The sequence below is a fragment of the Molossus molossus genome, unplaced genomic scaffold (genome assembly GCF_014108415.1).
Source record: "Molossus molossus isolate mMolMol1 unplaced genomic scaffold, mMolMol1.p scaffold_m16_p_1, whole genome shotgun sequence".
Taxonomy (NCBI): Eukaryota; Metazoa; Chordata; class Mammalia; order Chiroptera; family Molossidae; genus Molossus; species Molossus molossus.
Window position 1 is genome coordinate 117319267 of NW_023425344.1, and position 23680 is coordinate 117342946.

At 37.6% G+C, this 23680-nt stretch overlaps 1 protein-coding gene across 15 annotated transcripts in view; it reads right to left on the reverse strand.

The window, feature by feature from the left end:
• The window catches only part of MYO9A (myosin IXA), a 341194-nt gene that overhangs the window by 24902 nt on the left and 292612 nt on the right, over positions 1 to 23680 (reverse strand). For all 15 annotated transcript variants that reach the window (XM_036243152.1, XM_036243160.1, XM_036243103.1 and 12 more), the window contains 5 exons: positions 18018 to 18210; positions 15554 to 15682; positions 14694 to 14799; positions 13822 to 13953; positions 12361 to 12484 (listed from right to left, as the gene is read on the reverse strand). In XM_036243152.1, coding sequence (XP_036099045.1) covers positions 12361 to 12484; positions 13822 to 13953; positions 14694 to 14799; positions 15554 to 15682; positions 18018 to 18210 — 684 coding nt within the window. The remainder of the gene's footprint in view (positions 1 to 12360; positions 12485 to 13821; positions 13954 to 14693; positions 14800 to 15553; positions 15683 to 18017; positions 18211 to 23680) is intronic.

Genomic DNA, 23680 nt, shown 5'->3' on the forward strand with positions numbered 1-23680 from the left:
CCAAAAGTCTAGAAGACTTTGGTGATGGGGACAGGTTTGGTAGTATTATTCCCTGGCTTAAAAACCTTTACTGGCTTCTGAAGGCCTAAAAGGATCAAATCCAAACTACTAGAATTTAAGAATCCCAAACCTGACTATCAATTTTCCCTTCATTATTACCAAGAAATCTTGTATTCTAGCCACTGAAGTTTATTCAATTTTCTCAAGTAGTACCAGTCACCCAGACCTCTATACCACTTTAGTTTTTGAACTGATAAGATATTTAATAAAGTGAACTACAATGATTTACAATTTTGTTTACTAGATTGTTAACTTATCTAAGACAAAGACCTTGTCATTTCTATACCTCCAGCACCTAGCACAATGCCTGAAACATGGCCTTTTTTTGTTGGGGGGGAAGAAAAATGAGTGCGAATAAATGAGTGGGGTTAAGGGAACTGAATAAATGAGTGGGGTTAAGGGAATAGTTCTCATCTATAGAAGAGAATGAAAAGAAAAAAAGATGTGTCTAAGGTACAATCTAAAAAGAGAAGTACCTCTAAAGAAATATATATTGAAAGTAGTCTCATTTTTACTTAGTAAAACTATAAAAGTTTAAGAATATTAAATCTATTTATCATACTAAATTGAGTTCATGTTTTATCTCTATAAAAATCTTCCTAAATGAAAAACATAAATATTCAAAAATATTAAGACATTGGTGATTTTCTTCTTACCTTTAACTCTTTACCCTACTGTTCAAAATTTTCTACAACGAACATGAAACAAGCATGTGGATGTATATTTTATGTAGAAATATAAGATCTTAGATTTATCAAATGGCTAATTTTAAAAGACATTATATAAGAGAAAGAAATAAATTTAGTAATTGATAAATATAAAAGTTTATATTTCAAGTTCTGTAAGAAACTAGAAGTTTCCTTAAAAGTATTAAGTATGCTATTATGTAAAAAAAAAAAAAACACCAGTAGAGGGTTTTGAAGGTGGTGGCAGAGTATGTGAATCTTTCTTTCAATTCCTCTCAGAACCAAACTGGACATAAAACTAAATTAGGGAACATTCAACCTGAATTACCAACTGAAGATTAGCTGAAGAGGAAATTTAACAAGGAATGGCAAAAACTACCTCAAGACTGGTAGAAAGGGTGGGGACATGAGAGGGGCTAGCTCAGCTCCCACAGGCAACAGGCTGGGAGAGGGTGAGGGAGAATATACCAGCTGTGGAGGTGGGGTTTTCCTGAGAGGAGTGAGACCCAGACCTAAGGCTGGGTTGCCCAGCCTGCAGCACCAGAGCTGAGACCAGTGGCCCATGTAACATCCAGCCATGAAAGGTGGTGGGGATTCTATCCACCAAGGAGAAACAGCCTGTCGAGAGATACAGTCACTTAAAAAACAAATAAATCCCAAAGCACAGTATTTTTGTTTGCAGCCACTCATCTGAGACTTTGGTGGAAGGAGGACAGAGCAGACTAGAGTTGCCTGAGAGGCTAGGGTGTGAAACCTCCCTGGCAGAGGTAGAAACGCAGAAGCTGGGAGATCTGCAATTGGTCAACCTCCTTCCATACCACAACAGCAATTTTTCCTGAGGCACAAGCCCCTCCCAGCAGAACAGCTTGGTGAAAGGCAAATACTCCGCCCTCAGGGATACAGCTCACCCCACCCTCAGGAACCCAGCTTGCCCCCACCCTGCATCTCAACCTCTGCTAAGCAGACAGCAGCAGAAGCCAAGGCTACCGGATGGAACAGTCTCAGGCAGAGTCTGTGAAGGGCTTTGGGGTGGGGCCATTACCCTCCTTGTCCCAGGAACCTGACTGGTGTTTCTCCCTCATAGCAGAGCTAATAGAACCTCCTGGATTCCTGCAAACCTCACCAGACTGGATACGAGGGACTCCACCCTGCCAAAGTCAGGTAAATACTCTAGGACAGACTCTGAGAGTAGCTCTGGGACAGGGAAACACACCCATAATCTTCCCTGAAATCTGAAAGGCACCTCCCCCAGAGGCCTCATACACCGATTCTGCCAAAAGCCCTTTTAGAAACAGCTGTTTAAGTGACTAAGTCTGACAGCTGGCCAGCTAGGAGAAGCAGACGGGGGCAGAGCCCAAGGTACCTTGGGTTTACTGACCCATCCCTGGGACCCATGCTGCTAACAAGCTGGCCATAGAGAGCACCTTGGCGACTCCCTCAGGCGCAGCCAAGCCCTGTAGAGACAGCCTCAAACTGTGGATCCCTTGAACCTTCAAACAGGTTGCTAAGAGCCAAATGTAGACAACTTCTGACTGGTTAGCACCAAAATACCTCCTGAGAGGCCCAGAAATGGCAGACAAAACATTCAGCCTCAGATATATAAGAGCAGAATCCAAAGGGAGCTCCCAGGAGGCACTCAACTCTGCTGAGATGAATACCACTTCACTTTTTTTCTTATTTTGCATTATTTTCTTTTTTTATCACTTTATTATTTTTATCTCTCATATCTCTATCATTGTCCTTTTCTTTCTCTATTATTTTCTTCCTTCTCTTTTTTCCTATTCTCATTTGTCTTTTCTTTCTCTTTTTTTCTTTTCTAATTTTTTCCTGTATCTTTTCTTTTATACTGGTTTTCTCTTCCTATCCGTTATTCTTATTTTTCTCTCCCTTCTTTCCTTTCATATTCCCTTTTCTTCTCCTTTTGTTTTCACTGTTGTATTTTTTTTCTTTTCTTTTATTCTTTTTCTTCTCTCTTCATTTTCCTATTGGCTTTTTTTATATTGTGGTTGTTTTTGTTGTTGTTGTAGAGGTCTTTCCTATGTTTCTGTTTTGTTTGGTTTGATTCTCTCAGCACCTGCACAAACAGTTCGCATGATGTGGTCAGGGTTGAGCATCACAGTCAACCAGTCTAAGAGGAGATCTCACCCATGAAAGGGACAACATCAAGACCCAATATCAACAAAAGAATAACCACACAAGGGACATTCCTAGAACTACCAGATCAGGAAATCAAAAAGACAGCACCACTAGGGTCCCCTAGTACACTTACTACATAAGGCCACCCAATGAAGACTGAGAGGCATAGCAGTTCTATCTAATACATAGAAACACAAGCAAAGGGATAGCAAAAATAGGAAGACAAAGAAACAACCCCCACATGAAAGAAAGGGAGAAAGCTCCAGAAAAAACGCTGAATGAAGTGGAGGTAAGTAACTTAGCAACAGTTACATGGAAAATAGTGAGGACAACAGCATGAAAAAGTAAATAGAACCCATGAACAAGAACCAGTCATAAATGAAGAATGCCATATATGACATCAAGAATGCACTGGAAGGAATCAAAAGTAGATTGAATGCAGCAAAGAACTGAATTAGTGATTTGGAAGACAATGTAGAAATAAATACCAAATGTGAGCATCACACACACACACACACACACACACACACACACACACACACAGAAGCAGGAGGTAGAATTCAGAGTCATGATCTTGAGGAAGCTCAACAGCATGAGTAAGGACATCAACACTATGAGTAAAGATATAGAAACATTGAAAATCAACCAATTGGAAATGAAAAACCACCAAGAAGAAATGAAGAATGACATAGCAGAAATAAAGAACACATTGGAAGGACTAAACAGCAGAGTAGAGGAAGCTGAGAACGAATCAGTAAATTAGAAGAGGGGGTAGAAAAAAAATCGATCAATCAGAAAACCAAAAGGATAAAAACAATTAAAAAACAGGAAGACAGCTTAAGAGAACTGTGGAATGACTGGAAACATAATAAAATTTGCAACATAGGAGTCCCCGAAGAAGAAAATGAGCAAGGGTTAGAGAATATATTTGAGGAAATAGTGACAGAAAAATTCCCTAATTTGGTGAAGGAAGAAGGCATTCAAGTTAAAGCAGCATAGAAAACCCCAAGTAAGAAAAACCCAAATAGGCCCACACCAAGACACATAGTAATTAAAATGCCAAAAATTAAAAACACAGAGAGAATCCTAAAGGCAGCAAGAGATAAACAACAGGTTACCTACAAAGGAAACCCCATAAGGCTCTCAGCTGACTTCTCAACAGAAACATGACAGGCGAGAAGGGAATGGCATGAAGTAATCAAGGTCATGAAAAACAATGATCTGAATCCAAGACTACTCTACCCAGCAAGGCTATCATTCAAAATAGAAGGTCAAATACAGAGCTTCCCAGACAAAAAAAGGCTAAGGGAATACATTAGCACCAAACCAGCACTGCAAGAAATGCTAAAAGGACTGCTGTAATTAGTAGAATAAATAGGAAGAAAAATATAACCACACTAAACAAAAATGGCAATAAATAAGTACATATCAATAATCACCTTAAATGTAAATGGATTTAATGCTCTGATAAAAAGACACAGGGTAGCTGATTGGATAAGAAAGCATGACTCACATATATGTTGTTAATTTTTTTACTGCAATGGTAAATGGGGTTGCTTTTTTTAGTTTCTCTTTCATTGAGTTCATTGTTAGTGTACAAGAATGCTGTCGATTTCTCGATGTTAATTTTGTATCCTGCTACTTTGCCAAATTCATTTTTTAAAACTAGTAGATTTTTAATGGAGTCTTTAGGGTTTTCTATGTACAGTATCACGTCATTTGCAAATAATGACAGCTTCACTTCCTCCTTTCCAATTTGGGTTCCTTTTATGTTTTCTTCATGTCTAATAGCTGTGGCTAAGACTTACAGTACTACGTTAAATAAAAGTGGCAAGAGTGAGCATCCCTGTCTGGTTCCTATTAAGGGAAATGCTTGAAGTTTTTACCCATTCAGTATGATGTTGGCTGTAGGTGTTTCATATATTGATTGCCTTTATTATGTCAAGACATGATCCCTCTAGTCCCACATTGCTGAGTGTTTTTATCAAAAACGGGTGCTGGATTTTGTAAAATGCTTCTCCCTTCTAGTCTGCAGTGTTTCTATTGAGAAATCAGCTGACAGTCTAATGGGAGCTCCCTTGTAGGTAACTTATTGTCTCTCTCTTGCTTCCTTTAAGATTCTTTCTTTGTATTTAATGTTTGCCATTTTAATTATGATTTCAGTTCATCTTGCTTAGGACTCTCTGTGTTTCCTGGAGTTGTGTGACTTTTTCCTTCACCAAATTAGGGAAGTTTTCTGTCATTATTTTTTCAAACGGGTTCTCTATTCCCTTCTCTGATTCTTCTCCTTCTGGTACCCCTATGATGCGACTGTTACCTCTAAGCTCCCTTAAACTCTCCTCCTGTTTTTTAATCCCCCTTCCCCCATTTGCTGCTCTATTTGGGGGTTTTTTTCTACCTTGTCTTCTAACTCACTGATTCGGTCTTCAGCATCTTCTAATCTACTACTGCATCCTTCTAAGGTATTTTTCATATCAGCTATGTTGTTCTTCATTTCCTCTTAATTTTTATTCACAGCTGCTACCTCTTTTATAAGTTGATGTAGATCCCGCTGAGCTCTTTAAAATTCTCATTAAGTTGCTTGTAGTTCTCACTGAATTATTTGAGCACCCTTAAAATCATTGCTTTGAATTCTTTATCTAACAGATTGTTTTCTTCCATTTCATGTAGTTCTTTTTCTGGTGATTCCTCCTTTTCTTTCATTTGGGTGTTATTTCTTTGTCTCCCCATTTTAGCCATCTGGTAGTTCTAGACCCGGTGAGGGATGTTGGGATGTGTAGGCAGGTCAGTGTGTATCAAATAAGGCTGCTGCGCCTCCCAGACTGTTCTGGTGCATTGTGCCTCTTGCCTGCTGTGGGTCTTGGAGGATTGACTACTGGCAGCTGATATTGGTTTGTCCTGGTAGGTGCTGCTGCTGGAGCTGCAGGCCCTGCAAGTGCCACAGGCAGCTGTGTAACACAGGCCCCACTGGAGCCGCGGGCCCTGCCAGTGCTGCAGGCAGCTGTATCACGCAGGTCCCACCAGTGTCGCAGGCAGTTGGACTGCGTGGGCCCCACCGCTGGTGGCTGCAGGGTGCTGCTGCCTGATGGGGCTCAGCTCCTGCTCAGCCTCTGCTGATGCTGTTGGAGAAGGGTCTCAGCTGCCCATCTGTGCTGCTGCTGCCTGGGGATGAATGTCTGCTCCCGAGTCTCTGTTGCTGGGGGTGTATCTTGGCTCTGATCAGGCTGCTGCTGCTATGGGGGATGGTGCTGGCTCCCATTTGCTTGCGGCTTCCACAGCAGACACCTTGACAGCACCACTACTGTGCACTGGTCTGTGTTGACACAGCGGGGGTCCATTGGTCCGATGGTGCGAGGTACACTAATAGGCTCAGGCCACTGGGCCCTAATTGCTCCCACTGCCTCCTCCCAAAAAAGACCATGGATCTTTCAAATTGGTGGGGCCTCCTAGCCATGCAGAGAGAAGTGCCCTGACAAGCTGCTTACTGCAATAGCCAGCTGCTCCCCATCCACTGCACAGGAACCTTCTGCCCCATGTTTCTGCACTGCTTGAGGTTGCTCATCCACACTGATGTCCACTCAAACTTGTTCTCACACTCTCACACACTCACCCTCACTCTAGTCCTGCCCACCACCATCATCCTCACACTACCAGTTCTTATCACAAGAAAAAAAAATCTAACTATGTGGAGTGATACAGGATAACTAAACTTGTTGTGGTAATCATTTTGCAATGAAACACATTATCAAATCACTATATTGTACACCTAAAAGTAATACAATTGTTTTATGTCAATTGCATCTTTTTGAAAAAGATAACACTACAAAAATACCAGAAACGTTAAGAATGCCTCTATATTCTGAGAAAATCTTAATTCTCTGAATCTGTTTCTCATTATGTCAAATCACTTGAAAATATCATTAAATACCATTGCACTAATATAAGAAAATGGCAGGAATCTTTGCTAGAGTCAAGTAAATCTAAGTCCACACTTAGAATACCTCTTTCCTTTCCTTTGGAGATCCTTAGACCTGTCACTTTTCAGTTGATCGTTGGCTTTCAAATGAGTAAAATTAAGTTTTGGAAGGGCATTTCTTGCTTTTTGGGGAATATATATTGCCAAGCTTAACCCCACAGATCTACTTATCCACATTAACAGAGAAATCCAGGTTTGTCAATTTCTAACAGATACATACAGGTAAGTTCTTTAATAAACCTAGAAGATACAAAAATAGCAAATACTGCCAACCACTACAAGTACAGCAGAAAAATCCTGAAAAGACAAAGCAATTAAAAAAATTCTGAACTAAGTAAATACTGCAACTGATAATATTTTTAAAAATAAGAAATGTTGTTTCTAAAATGCCTTTCTTAGAACCCTTGTTCAACTAGATATATTATGAAAAAAGGACGCCATGGTCAACGTTGTACATTCTATCCTAAATTATTATTATTATTTTTAATCCTCACCTGAGGATACTTTTCCATTGATTTTCAGATAGAGTGGGAGGGAAGAAGGGAGGGGAGAGAGAGAGAGAGAGAGACATGATATCATGTCCTTCTTGAATTAAACCTGTGACCCTTTGGGCTGTGGGCCAATGCTTTAATGGCTGAACCAAACCAGCCAGGGCAGGGTTTTACAGATTAATAAACTTTATTTCAAATTATGTTCTTCATATTATATTAGCTTAAGTAATGCTAAATCAATATTTATGCTTGGAATTATATCATAAATAAGTAACAAAAAGATTTGTTAAAGAAGACAAATATATGAATGGCATATTCTGCAGTCTTAGTCTGAGAATAGCTTAGTCAAAGTTATGTACCATAAATCTAATAACCACTTACCACATGATAGCAGAAACAGATACAGTTGACTCTTGAACAACATGGAGATTACGGGTGCCAACCACACATGCAGTTAAAAATCCACATATAACTTTTGACTCCGCCAAAATTTTGCTACAATTGTCCCTCAGTGTCCATGGGGAATTGGTTCCTGTACCTCCTGCTCCAAATCAATGGATGCTCAAGTCTCTTATATAAAATGGCATAGAACAATGCATGCAATCAGCCTTCCACATCTGTGGATTCCCAACCTCGTGATATGGAGGGCTGAGTGGATATTTATTGAATAAAACCAATGTATAAGTGGCCCCACCCAGTGTAGTTCAAATCCATGTTGTTCAAGGGTCATCTATATTTTCAAAACATTTCAATTTGAAATGACTACAATTCAGGTCAGTCAAGAGCCTCCTAACTGATATATGGCTGTCAGTTTTGCCCATCTCTAATCTACCAGTTCTTTAGAATGCTACCAGTTCTCTTCTAAAAGACACATTGATGGTGATATTCCCTTACTTAAAAACCTTCCTATAGTTCCCAAGTGCTTCAAGGTAGAAAATTTTAAATTCTTAATGTTGCACACCTGGTTCTAATCTACCATTCCAAAGTCTTCTGACACTTCCATATCTGTTCTAGCTATACAAAGTATCTATTCATAGATTATGGTGCCATGCGCCTTGCCTCTGGAATTGTCTTCCCCCTCTTTCTTTTCTCCATTTGTTAAACTACTGCTCATCTTTCAGTATCCAACTCAAATGACTGGCAATAATAAAACATACTTTTGCCCTGATGGTATTGTTCCGTGGTTAGAGCATCGGCCTCTGGGTTCAATTCCCAGTTGGAATCAATGGAAAAAGGTATCCTCAGGTGAGGATTAACAACAAAACAAAACATACTTTTTATAAATGCAGTTCACTCTTCATTTCAGAAAAGCCACTATTGTATTTGAAATAGCAATTTTTAAAAATCTATAAATACATGAACATTATTAACTTTGATGAGTCAGTTTTTTAGTGGATATCCTTAAAACCGCTAAGTCTTCTACATTCAATTCTTAGACTCAATTCCACAGATGCTTACTGAATACCAAATATGTCCTAGAGGGTCTAAAGTCTTTTTTACAGCTAAATGCATATACAATAGGATGTTAAATGGGATTTTTCATCTTGTTTCAGTATTGTGGCTAAAGCCTAAATTAAGCACCCCTTCTAGCTTTAAGGAGCCAAAAGTAGTTGGTATCAGCCTCGTTTCTCAGGGCTGTGAGGCACCGATTTATTGAACCAACCCTACTGTCAATATTGTAACACCTCTCAATGTGAATCTAAAAAGGCTGAAAAAAAAAGAGGGGTTTATTGGACTTTGAGGGTAACATAGAATTTATGAAAAGAGGATATTCCATCCTCTCTTTGGGGAAAAAGCAGTTATATGTGTATCCAGAGGGTAGGAATCAAAGTTTGAGGTAGTCTAAAAGAAAGACACCCTGGGATTTCATTATCTGTTTGGATACCTGTATTGGCAAAAGACTCGCTGTTATATAGACAGGAGAAAAGAGAAAAGGAGAGACAGTATGATGTGGAAGTGTCAGATAGAGAGATAGGCAACACTACTGCCCATCTTGCATTGTTGGTTCTCAAGAGGCATTAAAAAAAAAAAATGTGCCTGTAGGCCCTAGAACTGGCAATGAGAGGTAAATTTGATTGGCTAAAGTCTTGCAAAAAAAAAAAAGCATATCGGAGTCACTAGGTGTGAACACCATTAGTCACATTTAGCCATAAGATGTGATCAAGTCTTGCAAGGGATGGCCAATGCCTATGGAAATGGGATAGGATTGAGCTCACTATCAGCAGGGTAAATTGGAGCTACTACTCATCTTCATTTAGCTTTTACTGTGGAACAATCAAGAAAGAGGACTGCCACCTCTGCATGCCACATCATGCAGAGTTCTGCCTACCCTATCATTCCTCCCAGCTTCAACACCAGAGGAAGAAGCACAAGAAAAAGGACAGAAGTGTCCTTTTTTATTTTTAATCCTCACCCGAGGACATTTTTTCATTTTTTGTTCAGATAGAGTGAAAGAGAGAGAGAGAAACATCAATGCGAAAGGGACACATCGAGTGGCTGCCTCCTGCACAACCCAACCAGGGCCGAGGACAAACTGCAACCGAGGTACGTGCCCTTAGCGGGAACCGAACCCAAATCTCTCTGGACCACAGACTGAGGCTCTAACCACTGAGCAAAACCGGCCAGGGCCAGAGGTGTCCTTTTTAAAAAATTTTTTAAAAATTAAAAAAGCCCACAAACAACCCTACTCACCCACCCCCAAAGTTTTCAGCCCCAGATTAAGTTCAGTTTGTCTTGGGATAAAGTGGTAAGAGTACTAACCAAGCCCGTGACTGAAGTTATAATATGAAGAGAACTAAGTAAATCTTAAATACTGGAATGAAACTAGAGCATTTGAATGTTATAGAATAGTGACAAGATGTTGTTAAGGTAGTAGATATCCAGTAGGAAAAGAGAGTTTGGCATGGTAGAGTTAGAAGATAGTTACTAGCTAAAAAGCAAAACGGATTTGTATTTCTATGCCAGCAAGCTGAGATCCTCAAGAAACTAATTACACATAGATAGATAGTCTCTGAAATTAGTTTCCCTATATATTGGTGTTTTTAGCTTTCCAACTCTCCATTTATTTTTTGTATAATGAATAAAATCCAGGTATGAGCTCTAATATACTATGATATTTAAGTCGGTATCACTTCTAGTTGCTGCTCTGTCTGAAAAATACTAATTGGATAAGAGCCATATTTCTATATCTGGGAAGACACCATCAAAGTCACAGAGTTGAACAGACATATAACCATTACTAATAATGGAGAAGCTGGAAGTAGCAATAGGTATTTCAAGTAATAAAGTGAAGGAGACTAATGAGAACAAAGCCCAGAAAGCAGAAGTTAATTTGATAACTCAATGCTTTCAACATTCACCTTTTAATGATCCAACCAAAGAAGAAGCCACAAAGAGGCTTATATGACAAAGAGGAAAAATGAGTATATTGTAAATGGAGACTGTTCAACTGCATGATACAGAGGAAGGAAAATGAAGGTTCTGAAGAAAGAGAGTAAGAGAAAAGCAAGTGAAGGCTGGTCAGAAGTGGGACCTGAATTTGGGCTGCACATGGAGGATGGACAAGTATGGATGACAGACAGTAGAACTCTTGGATGGATGAGAGACAATAATGTAGAGTGGCTGTGACACAATGCAATATTAATACATACCGAGACTGAACTGCGGGTAATGCTCATAAATCTAACTGCAATTAGTACAGGTTTCTGGATTAGGAAGGACATGAAAAGGAAAGCAGAAGGTTAGAATGTACATGTCATTACCCCATTAAAAGAGAAGGTTTAATCTTTCAATGGACTCATTCTGCAGCATCAGCAAAAAAAGCACAGCTTGTCTATCTGCTTTGAAAAGTAAGTTTTTAGTACAAGGTCTATTCCCTTCCTCCCTGATTGAGCACTGCTAAACTGAACCTCTTAGAACTGAGCTCCTGAAAATATATACTACAGAGAAAGTATTTCACTTTTAAATGGGTTTTTTCATTTTCTGGGAAAAAGATTTAGATATTGTCCTGCAATGGGCTTTACTTGAAACCTTTACTGCCTGGAAAAAGTCTATGTTTCTGTTTGTTTTTAGAAAAGACCCTCTCTAATTTAATCAACAGGCATTTGTTGAGCACTTGTTCTATGCCAGGCAATTTCGACAGTGAAGGAAGAACAGAGTTATTTTATATTAATCTAAATATAAACTATGAAGATATGGAGGAATTACTGCTGGGTCCCTGGAAAAGCACAGGTAATGATGGGGAAGCCTGCTTCTCTTTAGAGATTTCCTGGGGATCTAAGTGGGCGTTCAACAGTACAATTTTATTTTACAACTGAGGGGAAGAGTAGAAAATGGGCAATAATTAAACTTTAATTCATAGTAGCTTTCCAGTTACCCAGATCCTACTGATTAATGGTCAGTGACAACTGGAATTATCTATATATAGGTCACTGGTTACAAAGGAAAATAGTAAACAGAAAAGTGGGCAAGTGGAGGAAATAAATTATCGTTTTTGCAAGGCTTTTCTCAAAACCTAACAATAAGCCCTTAAAGAATCTTTATTTGATAATGGTAGACTCATAGATGGAATTTCATTTCCTTATAAATCATACTTTTGCAGTTGGTTAAGTTCTCTACATCCCAGGAGTATTGGCAGGACCACCAAAAGTGACATGGTTGAGTGTAGGAACAGATGGTGGAAGGAAGCAGAGAAAAAGTTAAGACAGGTTCTAAGTTTTCATAGAAAGAATAAGAAAAGAAAATTGGGAAGATTATTAAATTACCAACATTTTATCCAAATACTTGATTTTTAAAATCCTACATGTTTAAACTGCATATATTTTTGTACACACAAATAAAAAGAGCTAAGAGATCAAGCATGAGGCATCCATAGTACCCAGAGATTTGATTTCTTTTTTACTTGCTCCATGTGAAAAAGATTCAGAGAATAAGCTCTCTCTCTACCATAAATGTACACTTAAAATCCCAGGAAGGCTCCCACTTTCCCGTGATTCCACGTCGTGCATCTTACCATTGATCTACGAATCAGTGACAACCTGGTCTTTGCCTTATTCTCAGCAAATTCCAGGCTATTGATGTCTTTGAGACGAGCTTTATATTTATTCATTTGTTCCACAACAATCAGCTCCACACAGCTAAAACAGGAGGAAAGAGAGAAAACTGTTAAGAGCTGAAGTAAATCAAAGTATAGCACCCACAGACTTTTTTTCAGCTAAGTGTGGTAGATGGTAGGTGGAAGAAAGAAAAATCAACATCCCTTGTTTTATGAGCTCACGGACAGGGTTTAGAATGGTGGTTCAGAACTTTGGCTGCACTTCAGTACCCATCTGATGAATGGTTATAAGTTCCAAAGCCCAGACCACACCCCAGAACAATTAAATCAGACCAGACTTTCTGGGATAGGACACAAACACCAGTATTTCTTTAAAGCTCCTTTTGTAGTCAAGGTTAAAACCCACCAATCCAGAAGGAAAGTAGAGGTTCATAAAAAAAGGCCAAGGTGAAATACAGGAATACTAAGGATAAAGAACAAAGGGACTCAGAGCAATAAGACCACAGTTAGACTAGATAACAGAAAGATACAAAGTATACGTAAATTGGCAAATTGAATTTTTTTTTTTGTTTTGGTATGTGCCACTAGCAGGAACCGAACCCAAGACTCTCTGGTCCAACCGCTGAGCCAAACTGGTCAGGGCAAGAATTTTAAAATATATTTAGAAACTATAGAATTCCTAAAGAAAAGCCAAATTTCATTTTATTTTTTAAAAAGATTTGACACTTTGCTTTAAACTATTTGTTTCTTATTTATTTTACTGATTGGTTTGAGAGAGAGAGAGACAGAGACAGACAGACATTAATTTGTTGTCCCACTTATTTATGTATTGTTTGGCTGATTCTTGTATCTACCCTGACTGGGGATCAAACCCGCGACCTTGGCATATTGGCTCTAGCAAACTGAGTCACCCAGCCAGGGCAAGAAAAGCCAAATTTAAAAAATAAGATCCCGCCCTGGCCGGTTTGGCTCAGCGGTTAGAGCGTCGGTCTGCGGTCCTGAGAGACCCGGGTTCGGTTCCCGCTAAGGGCGCGTAACTCAGTTGCAGTTTGTCCCCGGCCCTGGTCGGTTGTGCGGGTGGCAGCCACTCGATGTGTTCCTTTCACATCGATGTTTCTCTCTCTCTCTGTTCCTCTCTCTCCCTCCCAGTCTACCTGAACAAAAAATGGAAAAATGTCCTCTGGTGAGGATAAAAAATAAATAAATAAATAAATCCCTCAAAACAAATGATGCTCACTTAAACAGACTCTAAAGAACTTTTTTCATCTTCAGCATTAAAAATCCAAGGTGTCCAGAAATCTTTTTAAAATGATCTGAGCTTATAGAATCATTCCTTATGTTTGATATCTGGATAAAGTGACTACACTGACTCAGAAGTCCCTGGGGTCTTGTAAAGGTGACGGTGACTGCTGGCCTTACGTGGTAGTCTTACTGATGTCCTGCACACTCTGTAGTGGGTCAATGGTGTCAGGGCAGCGGAGGATGCAGGGTGCAAACACAATGGCCAAAGCATTAGCAGACATTCGATTAGTGTCTTCCTGCAGAGCAATCCTAAGAAAAAAAAAACCTTAAGTGAAACAAGGATAAAAAGGGAAAATAGTAGGGAGGTAGGTGGAAGAGATGAGAAAGAAGAGGTATAATATCAAATGCATAGTACTGAAGGATATTCATAACAGTTGAAGGGAAATATTGTAGGCTTTTCTGAAATCTGTTCCTTTACCTATAGAAAACACTTTTACTGTGTTCCTTCCTTGAAGCAATGTAGGCCAGCAGATAGCTTATCAAGGGAAGGTCACCATTACTAGATGACCATGTCTGAAGAATGCAGAGCAGAGACTTTAAGGCATTTTCAGATAGCCTTATTTATCCAAAAAGAAAGATAGCGTTCTTCCCAAATACTGCTGATATTTACATTCAGAGGATGAGAGACTTCTGAATCCTCTTTGTTCAGTCAATTCCTAAGCACCATCTGAACCTACCTCCTATGAATTAGTTTATGTCAACAGACACACAAACTTTCTAGCTCAGGATTTAAATAATAAGTCAGGCTACACAGTGCCACCCTGAGGCTAAAGTTGTTACTTGACTCAAATAGAGCAGAGAAGCACCTGCCGTACAGTCCAACTAGTCTGAGGATATCTGCTTCAAGGAATTGCTAATTACCTATTTGAGGCACTGACTTCATACACAGGGGGGAAAAGATCTGTCAGTTTTCCAAATGGAGGAGCTCCTCAGTTATTTTAAAGAATCCAAAAGGAACTGTTAAACATTCCCTTGCTTCTTGAAGTTACCTGACTAGATGAAAAATTAGGCGTTCCAGTGTATTGAGATGAGTTCGGGAGAGCTGGTCAATCACAGAGTATACACCATGGACTGTCTCTTTCCTCTCCTGAAGCCCTGAAAACAGTACGAACAGCAAATAAGACTGAATATCCCCTCTTATATACTACATAGCAGGGGAGAGTGGCTCCAAAGTTTCAGGAGAGGCAGTTGTGCCTGTGTGGCAGGTAATTCAGTTACTAATCTTGCATTGCTTGAGTTCTATTTTCACTAAGCAGTCTCCTGAGTTTTAATCTATATCCAGTAATCCTTAATTACAGCAAGGGGGAATAGATCACTTTGTTTTTCATGCATTTGGTGGCTAACAGATCCCTCATTAAAATTAATCAACTGTCACATAATTTATAAATCAGTCTTATGAGACTTAGAGAAGCCATGCCTCAGGAACTAAATACTTCTAGAACTTCATCCATAATCTACACATCTGTAGTACTGAAAAACTAAATTCCATAACCTGTTAGGCCTGGCATAAAACAGACAGCCACCTTTCCACAGAATTCTTGCCTAGATTCACAACTTAAATGATCATAAACCAACCCTTAAATATCCTATTTACTCTTTTAAATTTGTCTGTAACCCTAGTCTTGCAATCTGTTTATGAGAAGCAACTCAGAAACCTTTTAGGACACTGATATTTTAATGAGTCTAAAAAACTTGACATGTACTGGCTGTTTTATAATGACTATCAAAAGCTTACTTTTGGATCTATAATGACTAAACCACTAGAGGATGCTTAAATACTCTATTAAAGAAGATAGAATTTGTTTCCCATGTGTAGGCCTTCCTTCAAACCCAGGAAGCTTGTGCTTACCCATAGCTCGAAGAAATTCCTCATAGAGCTCAAAGGTCATGAGTGGATTGGGTAAATCACGAAGCCATTGTTTGAATACACTTGCAATGACGTGTATGTTATAGTCATCTAGATTTACACTTTCAGCATCTATTTATAGATAAGAGTTAGATAACAGAGACAAAACATGCAAAGGGATTCAAATAATCTACTTTAGAAACAATAATTATCACAAGAAGTCTTCATGTTTTCAATCAGACTGACATATCTTCTACAATCTAACAACATGCTTTGGAACAGTGCTTCTCATTGTAGTAAAGGAACAGTTTTTTTTTCCAAATCTGTTGTAAAGTGATCCATGTGTAAAATAAAAGATCACATTTTCATGTCAAAGCATTGTTCAATTGCTCTAACAGTTTTGTTTGTTTTTTTCCCCCTTACCACCCGAGGACATTTTTCCATTTTTTGTTCAGATAGAGTAGGAGGGAGGGAGAGAGAGAGAGAGAAGGGGACAGACACATCGAGTGGCTGCCACCTGCAGGGCTGGGGACAAACTGCAACCGAGGTACGTGCCCTTAGCGGGAGCTGAACACAGGTCTCTCTGGACTGCAGGTCTATGCTCTAACCGCTGAGCCAAACAGCCAGGGACCTGGTCTAACAGTTTTTAAATGCTTACTCTCAATTTCTGTACTTATCTTGCTATGGATTAGTCTTGAACCACACTTTGAGTAACAGTGCTTTAGATGACAAATGGAAAAAGGGCCCAGAGGACATTTTCTAAAAGTAAGCCTGATTGTAAGTCATTCTTAAAAATGAAAGGAGAATAATAATTGAATTTAGGAAATGTAAAGGAAACACCTTTACTCTGTTTCACTTATAAACTCTCCAAGGAGTTTATACAGATGCGATTCACATATGAGATGATTGGGAGGATACAGGATGATTGGTTTTTCATTTGTGCTGACTCAACCTACAAGAGATAAACTGACAATTGCCTTTAAACTGGAGTAGACTGAGTCTCTGTAGGCAGAACCTCCTACTTGAATTTTACCAGGCATTTTCCGTTTTTATTTCCATATTGATTAATTTCTCACTGATTTGTTCATTTAAAAAAAAAAAACTAGAAAGGAAAAGTATGCAGGTAAGTTCTTGACTATGTAGAGACAGGTTTTGTACATAAGTGTGATTGAAAAAGACCTATTTCTTCCCAATAGCAGTAAAGAGTAGAAATTGAGAATAAAATCAAAGTCAAACCCCTAGAAACATTCCAGAGATGTGGCTAGATCTGTACACAGAAACATGTTCAACCCACTAATTATCAGTTTAAATAACTATCTCATCAATGTAGGAAGGTAGGAAGATGAATTGGAAACAGCACTTGGAGTCAGAACAATAGAGACTAACAGACAATAGTTCAGATTATGAATTCAGAAGATCTGGGGATAAATTTCAGCTTGGTTACTTACTGTTGATGATCCCCTGTAGCCCTGGCCAGTTTGGCTCAGTGGTTAGAGTGTTGGTCTGTGGACCAAAGAGTCTTGGGTTCGATTCTGGCCAAGGGTACATACCTTGGTTGCAGTTAGTCTCCAGCCCCGGTTGGGGTCATTTGGGTGGCAACCAATTGACGTGTTTCTCTCACAGCGATGTTGCGCGCTCGCTCTCTCTCTCTCTCTCTCTCTCTCTCTCCTACTTTGTCTGAAGATAAATGTAAAAATATCCTCGGTAAGAATTAAAAATAAATAAATAAATCTGTTTCTTTATCTGTAAATAGGGATAATAATGCCTAATTCACAGGTCTGTTGTGAAGATTATTATATAACAACAATAGCTCAGTGCCCTGCATCAACATCAATAGCTCATTATTTAATTTCCCTGAGCCTAGATTTTTTTTCTTTGCGAATTACAGATATCATAATCTTACCAGATTATTAAAAAGATTAAATGAGATCTGTCTGAAGTAACTAATAATGCCTTGTATAAATGACAACTCCATACATGTTTGCTGAATTGACCACATCAAAACAACTCTCTAGCCCTGGCCAGTGTGGTTCAGTTAGCTGAGTGTAGCCCTGTGCACCAGAAGGTTGCTGGTGCAATTAGGGGTCAGGGCACAAGCCTAGGTTGCATGTTCAGTCTCTGAGTACATAAGGGAAAGAACCAACAGATGTTTCTCTTGCACACTGATGTCTCTGTCTTTTTCTCCCTCCCGCCTCCTTCCTCTTTTCTCTAAAATCAATAAAAACATTATATATATGTGTATGTGTGTACATATATCTATATATCTATATATCTATATCTATATATCTATAGATATATAAATATATATCTCTTTAGAAAGCCACAAACTGATAAATAAGCACCACAGAAAAAGATTACATTCTTCTGGCTATAAGAAAATGATCAACATGTAATGAAAACTTTAAGGGCACAAAATGACCTATTTAAATTTTAAAATTTGGTCTTGATTTGGAGGGTACCATCTTACCTGTATCTAGACCTTGTCGAAGTTCCTTGATTTTATTAGTTGAACCAGATTTTCGGTAAATACCTTCTGTGTATAGTCCATGCATTTCAATATAGTTTATAAGCTTTTCCACCACTAAAGGAACAGTTCGGTCTTCACTAGTCAAACGGGACAATTCAACTCCAAATTGTCGAGATGATAGCTCTGGATCATACTAAATGAAAGATAATTTTTGTTTCCAAATATGTTCAAACATCTTTAACCAATTCTTTAAGAGGAACTACATTTTATTTCCCTGAACTTTTATGAGACTAGTTCTGAGAGGTAGGGGGAAAGGGAATCATAGTTAAAGATGACAGTATAAATAAATGGGATGTTAGTTTCCAGTCTCTCCCACTAGAAATATCCCCAAAAAATAATTGGGTAAAGACTGAAGGTAGTGGTATCAGGCTAATGCTTTCCTTCCTGTTAGAAATCTCTTCATGTAAAAGTGGAATTTGGGCAAGAGAAAAGGGACTTAAATGTATGTTAACATTTAACAGGTACCATTAGAAATTCTACTGATTTGATATGAGTTATAATTGTCAGTAATTTCTGAAGCATAAGAATGCTTCAATATTTATGTAAACTTTAGGGAAGTTCAACTAAACACTGATGTCAAGCTAAAGGCAGAGACACACACAGATTAGCCCAGGGTTAGTGTCTAGCTCTTTTTTACTTACTTCAATAGTGTTATCTGATATCATATCTTACTAACAATAGTTTGTGTAACTGCAAAAGAATGGCTTTCATTAAGATTTGAATTCTCAAAAATTAAAAATATGAGGTATCATCTCTGAGAAAAAACCTTTCCTGTAAATTTCTTTTTTGACCTTTCCTTCTCCTGCATCATTCTCCTTCCCTAATCCGACACTGTGTACAGCACTCTCTCCTCCTATCTGCATTCAATCAGTGTCAAGTTCTTTTAGTCAAGTATACTCTATTTTTTCTTTCCTGTTCTCAGTGCCATCACCCTAGTTTAAACCTATATCACTACCCACTTGGACAATTCCAACAGCTTCTTGATTCATTTTCCCACATCTATTTTTCTTCATTTAATATACTATAAAGTATATATAGTCTAATTTATTATACTAAAAAACCTTCAGTGGTTAATCAGCAAACGTCAAACAAAAGGCATAAGCATTCCTGAGTCTAACATTTAAGATATTACTTGAATTGATTCTAATTTCTCCTTACAGTCTTATGTTAGTGCATTTGTCACTTACGTGCTAGGTAATAGGGAAACAAATCAAATAAGAGATAGTTCTTACCCTAAGACTAATGCTAAGACTAGTCATTTTAGTGTGTGGAGATAAGTAGAACAGAAACAACAGATGTATTCAGTGTTATGGAATTACAGAAGTGAAACAGCTAGATTTGGAATGATGGGACTGGGTAACGACTAACGACCTTGAGAAGACTTGATGTTTAATCTAACTGTTGGAAAACAAATACCAGTACATGAGAAAAGAAAGCAAGAAGAGCATCTTTTAGGCACAGTAAAAAAAGAATTACAAAATTGGGCAAACTAACATTAATCTGATATGGCTGAAAAAGCTAACATTATAAGGGACTTTGGTACTAAGTTACAGAATTTGGGTCTTGTCCTGACAGCAAAGGGAAGCCACCAGAGAGTTTTGAGTAAGGGAAGACATAAGTTTTATATCATCATGCATCATTCAACTGCATATACTCTATATTCTAGCACCCTTAAATTACATAAGATTCTCTGAAAAGTATTTCTAGGTCTAAGGTGGAATAGAAAAGACACTTAACCTTGATTTAGAGGATACAAGTTAAAATTTTGTATAATCACTATATGGATTAGGTTATTTCATATTTTCAAGAGGAGTATCACCTTTCTATCTCAGAGTGTTATTGTAAAGATTAAGTTACAGATAAACATACACAGCAAAATATCTGGTAAATGGCAAATGTTCAATAAATTGTTAAAGAAATAAAATAATGCTTGCTGCAATGATTAAAACAAAATATATTTTGGCTAAACTTCTTACTATCACTATAATACACAAACTCACATATATAATCTATTTATGTAAAAGGAATGGCTATCCCTAGAGCATTAGAAATGTTAATAGTTAAGACTCAAGAAAGCAAATAATAACAATATATTTGAGGGTATTAAACAAAAACTTTAAAATAATGATTTTAAACCAACTAATCTAAAGCATATATGCTAAAAATCCTATTTCTTGAAATCAAGGAAAAATTAATTTGAATATTTTCAACTTAAAAATTTAAGTTTTCTTTGTAAAAATAATGTTTTAGAATTATTTTCCCTCCAAATTAACTTCCTTGTGTATTTTTTTTTTTTTTTTTGGAACATACCCCAGTGGGAAGAACCTGGGACTCTCTGGTCCACAGGCCGACACTCCAACCATTGAGCCAAATCGGCCAGGGCTCCTTGTGTATTTTAAATAAAATGTTATTGAAGTATGACATACATACAAAAAAGTATACAAATCCTAAGTCACAGACTTTGACAAAATAAATGTACACTTATTACCAGGACCCAAACCAAGAAGTAGATATCACTATCAATATAATATTTCCCTCAAGGCACTCCCAGAAACTATGCGTTTCACTTGTATCACTATAGTTTTATTGCTTTTGAACCTTATATAAATGGTATCATATAACATGCATACCATGAGTTAGTTTCATCAATTTTGAACTTGATGTTTGTGAGTACCAACAGTTTAATCTCATTTCTGTATAGCATTCCATTATACAAATATACTACAATTTACTCATTCTATTGCTAATGGACATTTAGATTTCTTTCCATTTTGGGGATATTTCAAATAGTGCTGACAAAAATGTTCTTTTATTTGTCTTTGGCCAAAAATATCTATGTATATCTTATTAAGCATATATATTAAAGTGGAACTGCCAAAAGTGAAGAGAATGCTTATGTTCCAGTTTAATACATACTGCCAAAGAATCTCAGGAGTAGGTCAACTTATACTCCTACCAGTAATAGATAAAGTTCCAGTTGCTCTAATCCTTGTTAAAATGTTTTTCACTTTAGCCATTCTAGTGGGCATATATCTCACTATGGTTTCAATTTGCATTTAACTGATGATTAGTAAAGCTGATCACCCTTTCCTATGTTTGCTGGTCATTTAGAAATCCTCTTTTGGGAAGTGCTGCTTAAATCATTTTTCTAGAGCTGATCATCTTGCTTATTGATTTGTAAATGCTTTTAATATATGGTATCCAAGCTAGATATATGAATTACAAATATCTTCTTTGTTTGAATAATAAATGGATTTTGAATTCTAATGCTTTTCCTCTATTTATTGAGATGATCACATTTTTTTCTTGTTCAATGTAGTGAATTACACTGATTTTTGAATGATAAACCAACTTTGCATTCATGAAATAAAAACCAACTTATCATGATGTATTTTTTAATTTTTTAATCATTAGTACAACATGTCAATATTTTATTTTCTTTCTTTATTGATTTTACAGAGAGAGAAAGGGAGAGGCAGAGAGAGACAGAAACATCGATGAGAGAGACCATCGACTGGCTGCCTCCTGCATGCCCCACACTGGGGATTTGGCCCACAACCTGTGCATGTACCCTGACTGGACATCAAACTGGCGACCTTTTGGTGCATGGGTTGATGCTCAACCACTGAGACACACTGGCTGGACTGTAGGAATTTTCAATTACAGATTCTACTTTAAAAAATATGATTCTATTTTCTATTTTTTCTTAATGGAGTTTAGCCAAGTTGTGTTTCTGTTAAAATTTGTCCAATTAATCTAAGTTGTCAAATTTATTGGTCTCAAGGTATTTGTGATAGCATTTTATTTTCCTTATAATGTATACAGTACCTGCAATGACATGAGCATATTTCTTCTTGAATAATAACACTTTTTGTTTGTTAAAGATATGATCACTTGCTAAGAGTTTATTGTTTTAGGTTATTTTTCAAAGAGCTAAAATGTGCCTTTGTACATTTTTATCTCTTGTACAAATGCTTTTGATTTCATTTATTTCTCCTTATTATCTTCCTTTTGCTGTCTTTGGATTTAACTTCCAAGGGTTATTTTTCCCTACTTTCTAGAGATGGCAGTTTAGATCATTTCTATCCTTGTACCTTTTCTAATATATAATTTAAAGCTTTAAATATTCCTCTAATCACAATTTTAGGTATAGCCACACTTTTGCTGTTTTAATTTTATTATCATTGAACTAAAAATATTTTTCCAGTTTTGATGTAATTTTGAAGTACACTGCACCCTGACCAGTGTGACTCAGTGGTTAGAGCATCAGCCTGCACATGGAAGGTTCATGGGTTCAATTCCCGGTCAAGGGCACATACCTGGGTTGCAGGTTCAATCCTTGGCCCCGGTTGGGGTACATGCAGGAGGTAACTGATTAATTTTTCTCTCTCACATCAATGTTTCTCCCCCCACCCTCTAAAAAATCAATGGAAAAAAATATCCTCAGGTAAGGATTAACAAAAAAGAAGTATATTACTTAATTTCCAAACATATGACATATGAGAATTGTTTAGTTATCTTTATGTTGATTTGTAGCTTAGTTTAATTCTGCTCAAAGAATATATCCTCAATATTTTCCAATCTTTTGAAATTTGTAGGAATTTGCTTTATGGTCCAACATGACTGATTTTGTTAAAAGTTCCATGTGTACTTGAAAAGACTATATAGTCAGGCAACTGCAGTATGTGGGGTTCAATACAATGGAACCTCAGGTCTCAAACTTAATTTGTTCCAGAAGGCTGTTCAAGAAGGGATATGTTCAAAAACCAAATCATGTTTTTCCCATTACAAGTAATGTTAGTTGAATTAATTCTTTCTAGACCCCCAAATGATTCTGTTTTAACCTTTCTTATATACAGTACATGCTTAATATACTGTTAAATCTATAAACACTTATTTTCTTAAATTTATCAAACCACGCCCTACTAGCCTTAAATAAATCACTTTCAGCACTCGTTCCAGGGGTGTCTCTCAGGAAGTCAGCCTACAGTGTCTTTGCTTTTCATTTATCACTACCTCCGCAATGCTGTCACCAGGCTAACTGCTTTTGTTTAGCCATAGTTTTCCTACCTCTTTAATTGCCTGTGATCACTGTTTATTTAACACCCTTAGCAACAATAGCACTCTTTTATGTTGTTGTTAATCTTCACCCAAAGGTCTTTTTCCATTGTTTTTTTTTAAGAGAGTGGAAAGGAGAAAGGGAGGGAGGGGGAGAGAAACACTGATGTGAGAGAGACACATCAATTGGTTGCCTCCTGCACGACCCTGAATAGGGCGGGAGATCGAACCTCCAACTGAGGTACCTGACCTTGACCAGGAATTAAACCCTCGACCCTTTGGTTTGAGGCCCGATACTCTAACCACTGAACCAAAGCAGCTAGGGCAACATTAGCACTCTTGATGGCCTCTTTATGTTTTAAAATTGTGCTAATTGTCCACTTCACCAGTAGCAAAAGCAATATATATATGTATGTATATATATGTATATATATATATAAATGTGTGTGTGTGTGTGTAAATAAATACACAACACAGTTTCCTCAGATGTTAATGAGGCAAGGTTTAGCTGTAAACTGACTCATACTGGCCCATTTTCTCCTTTG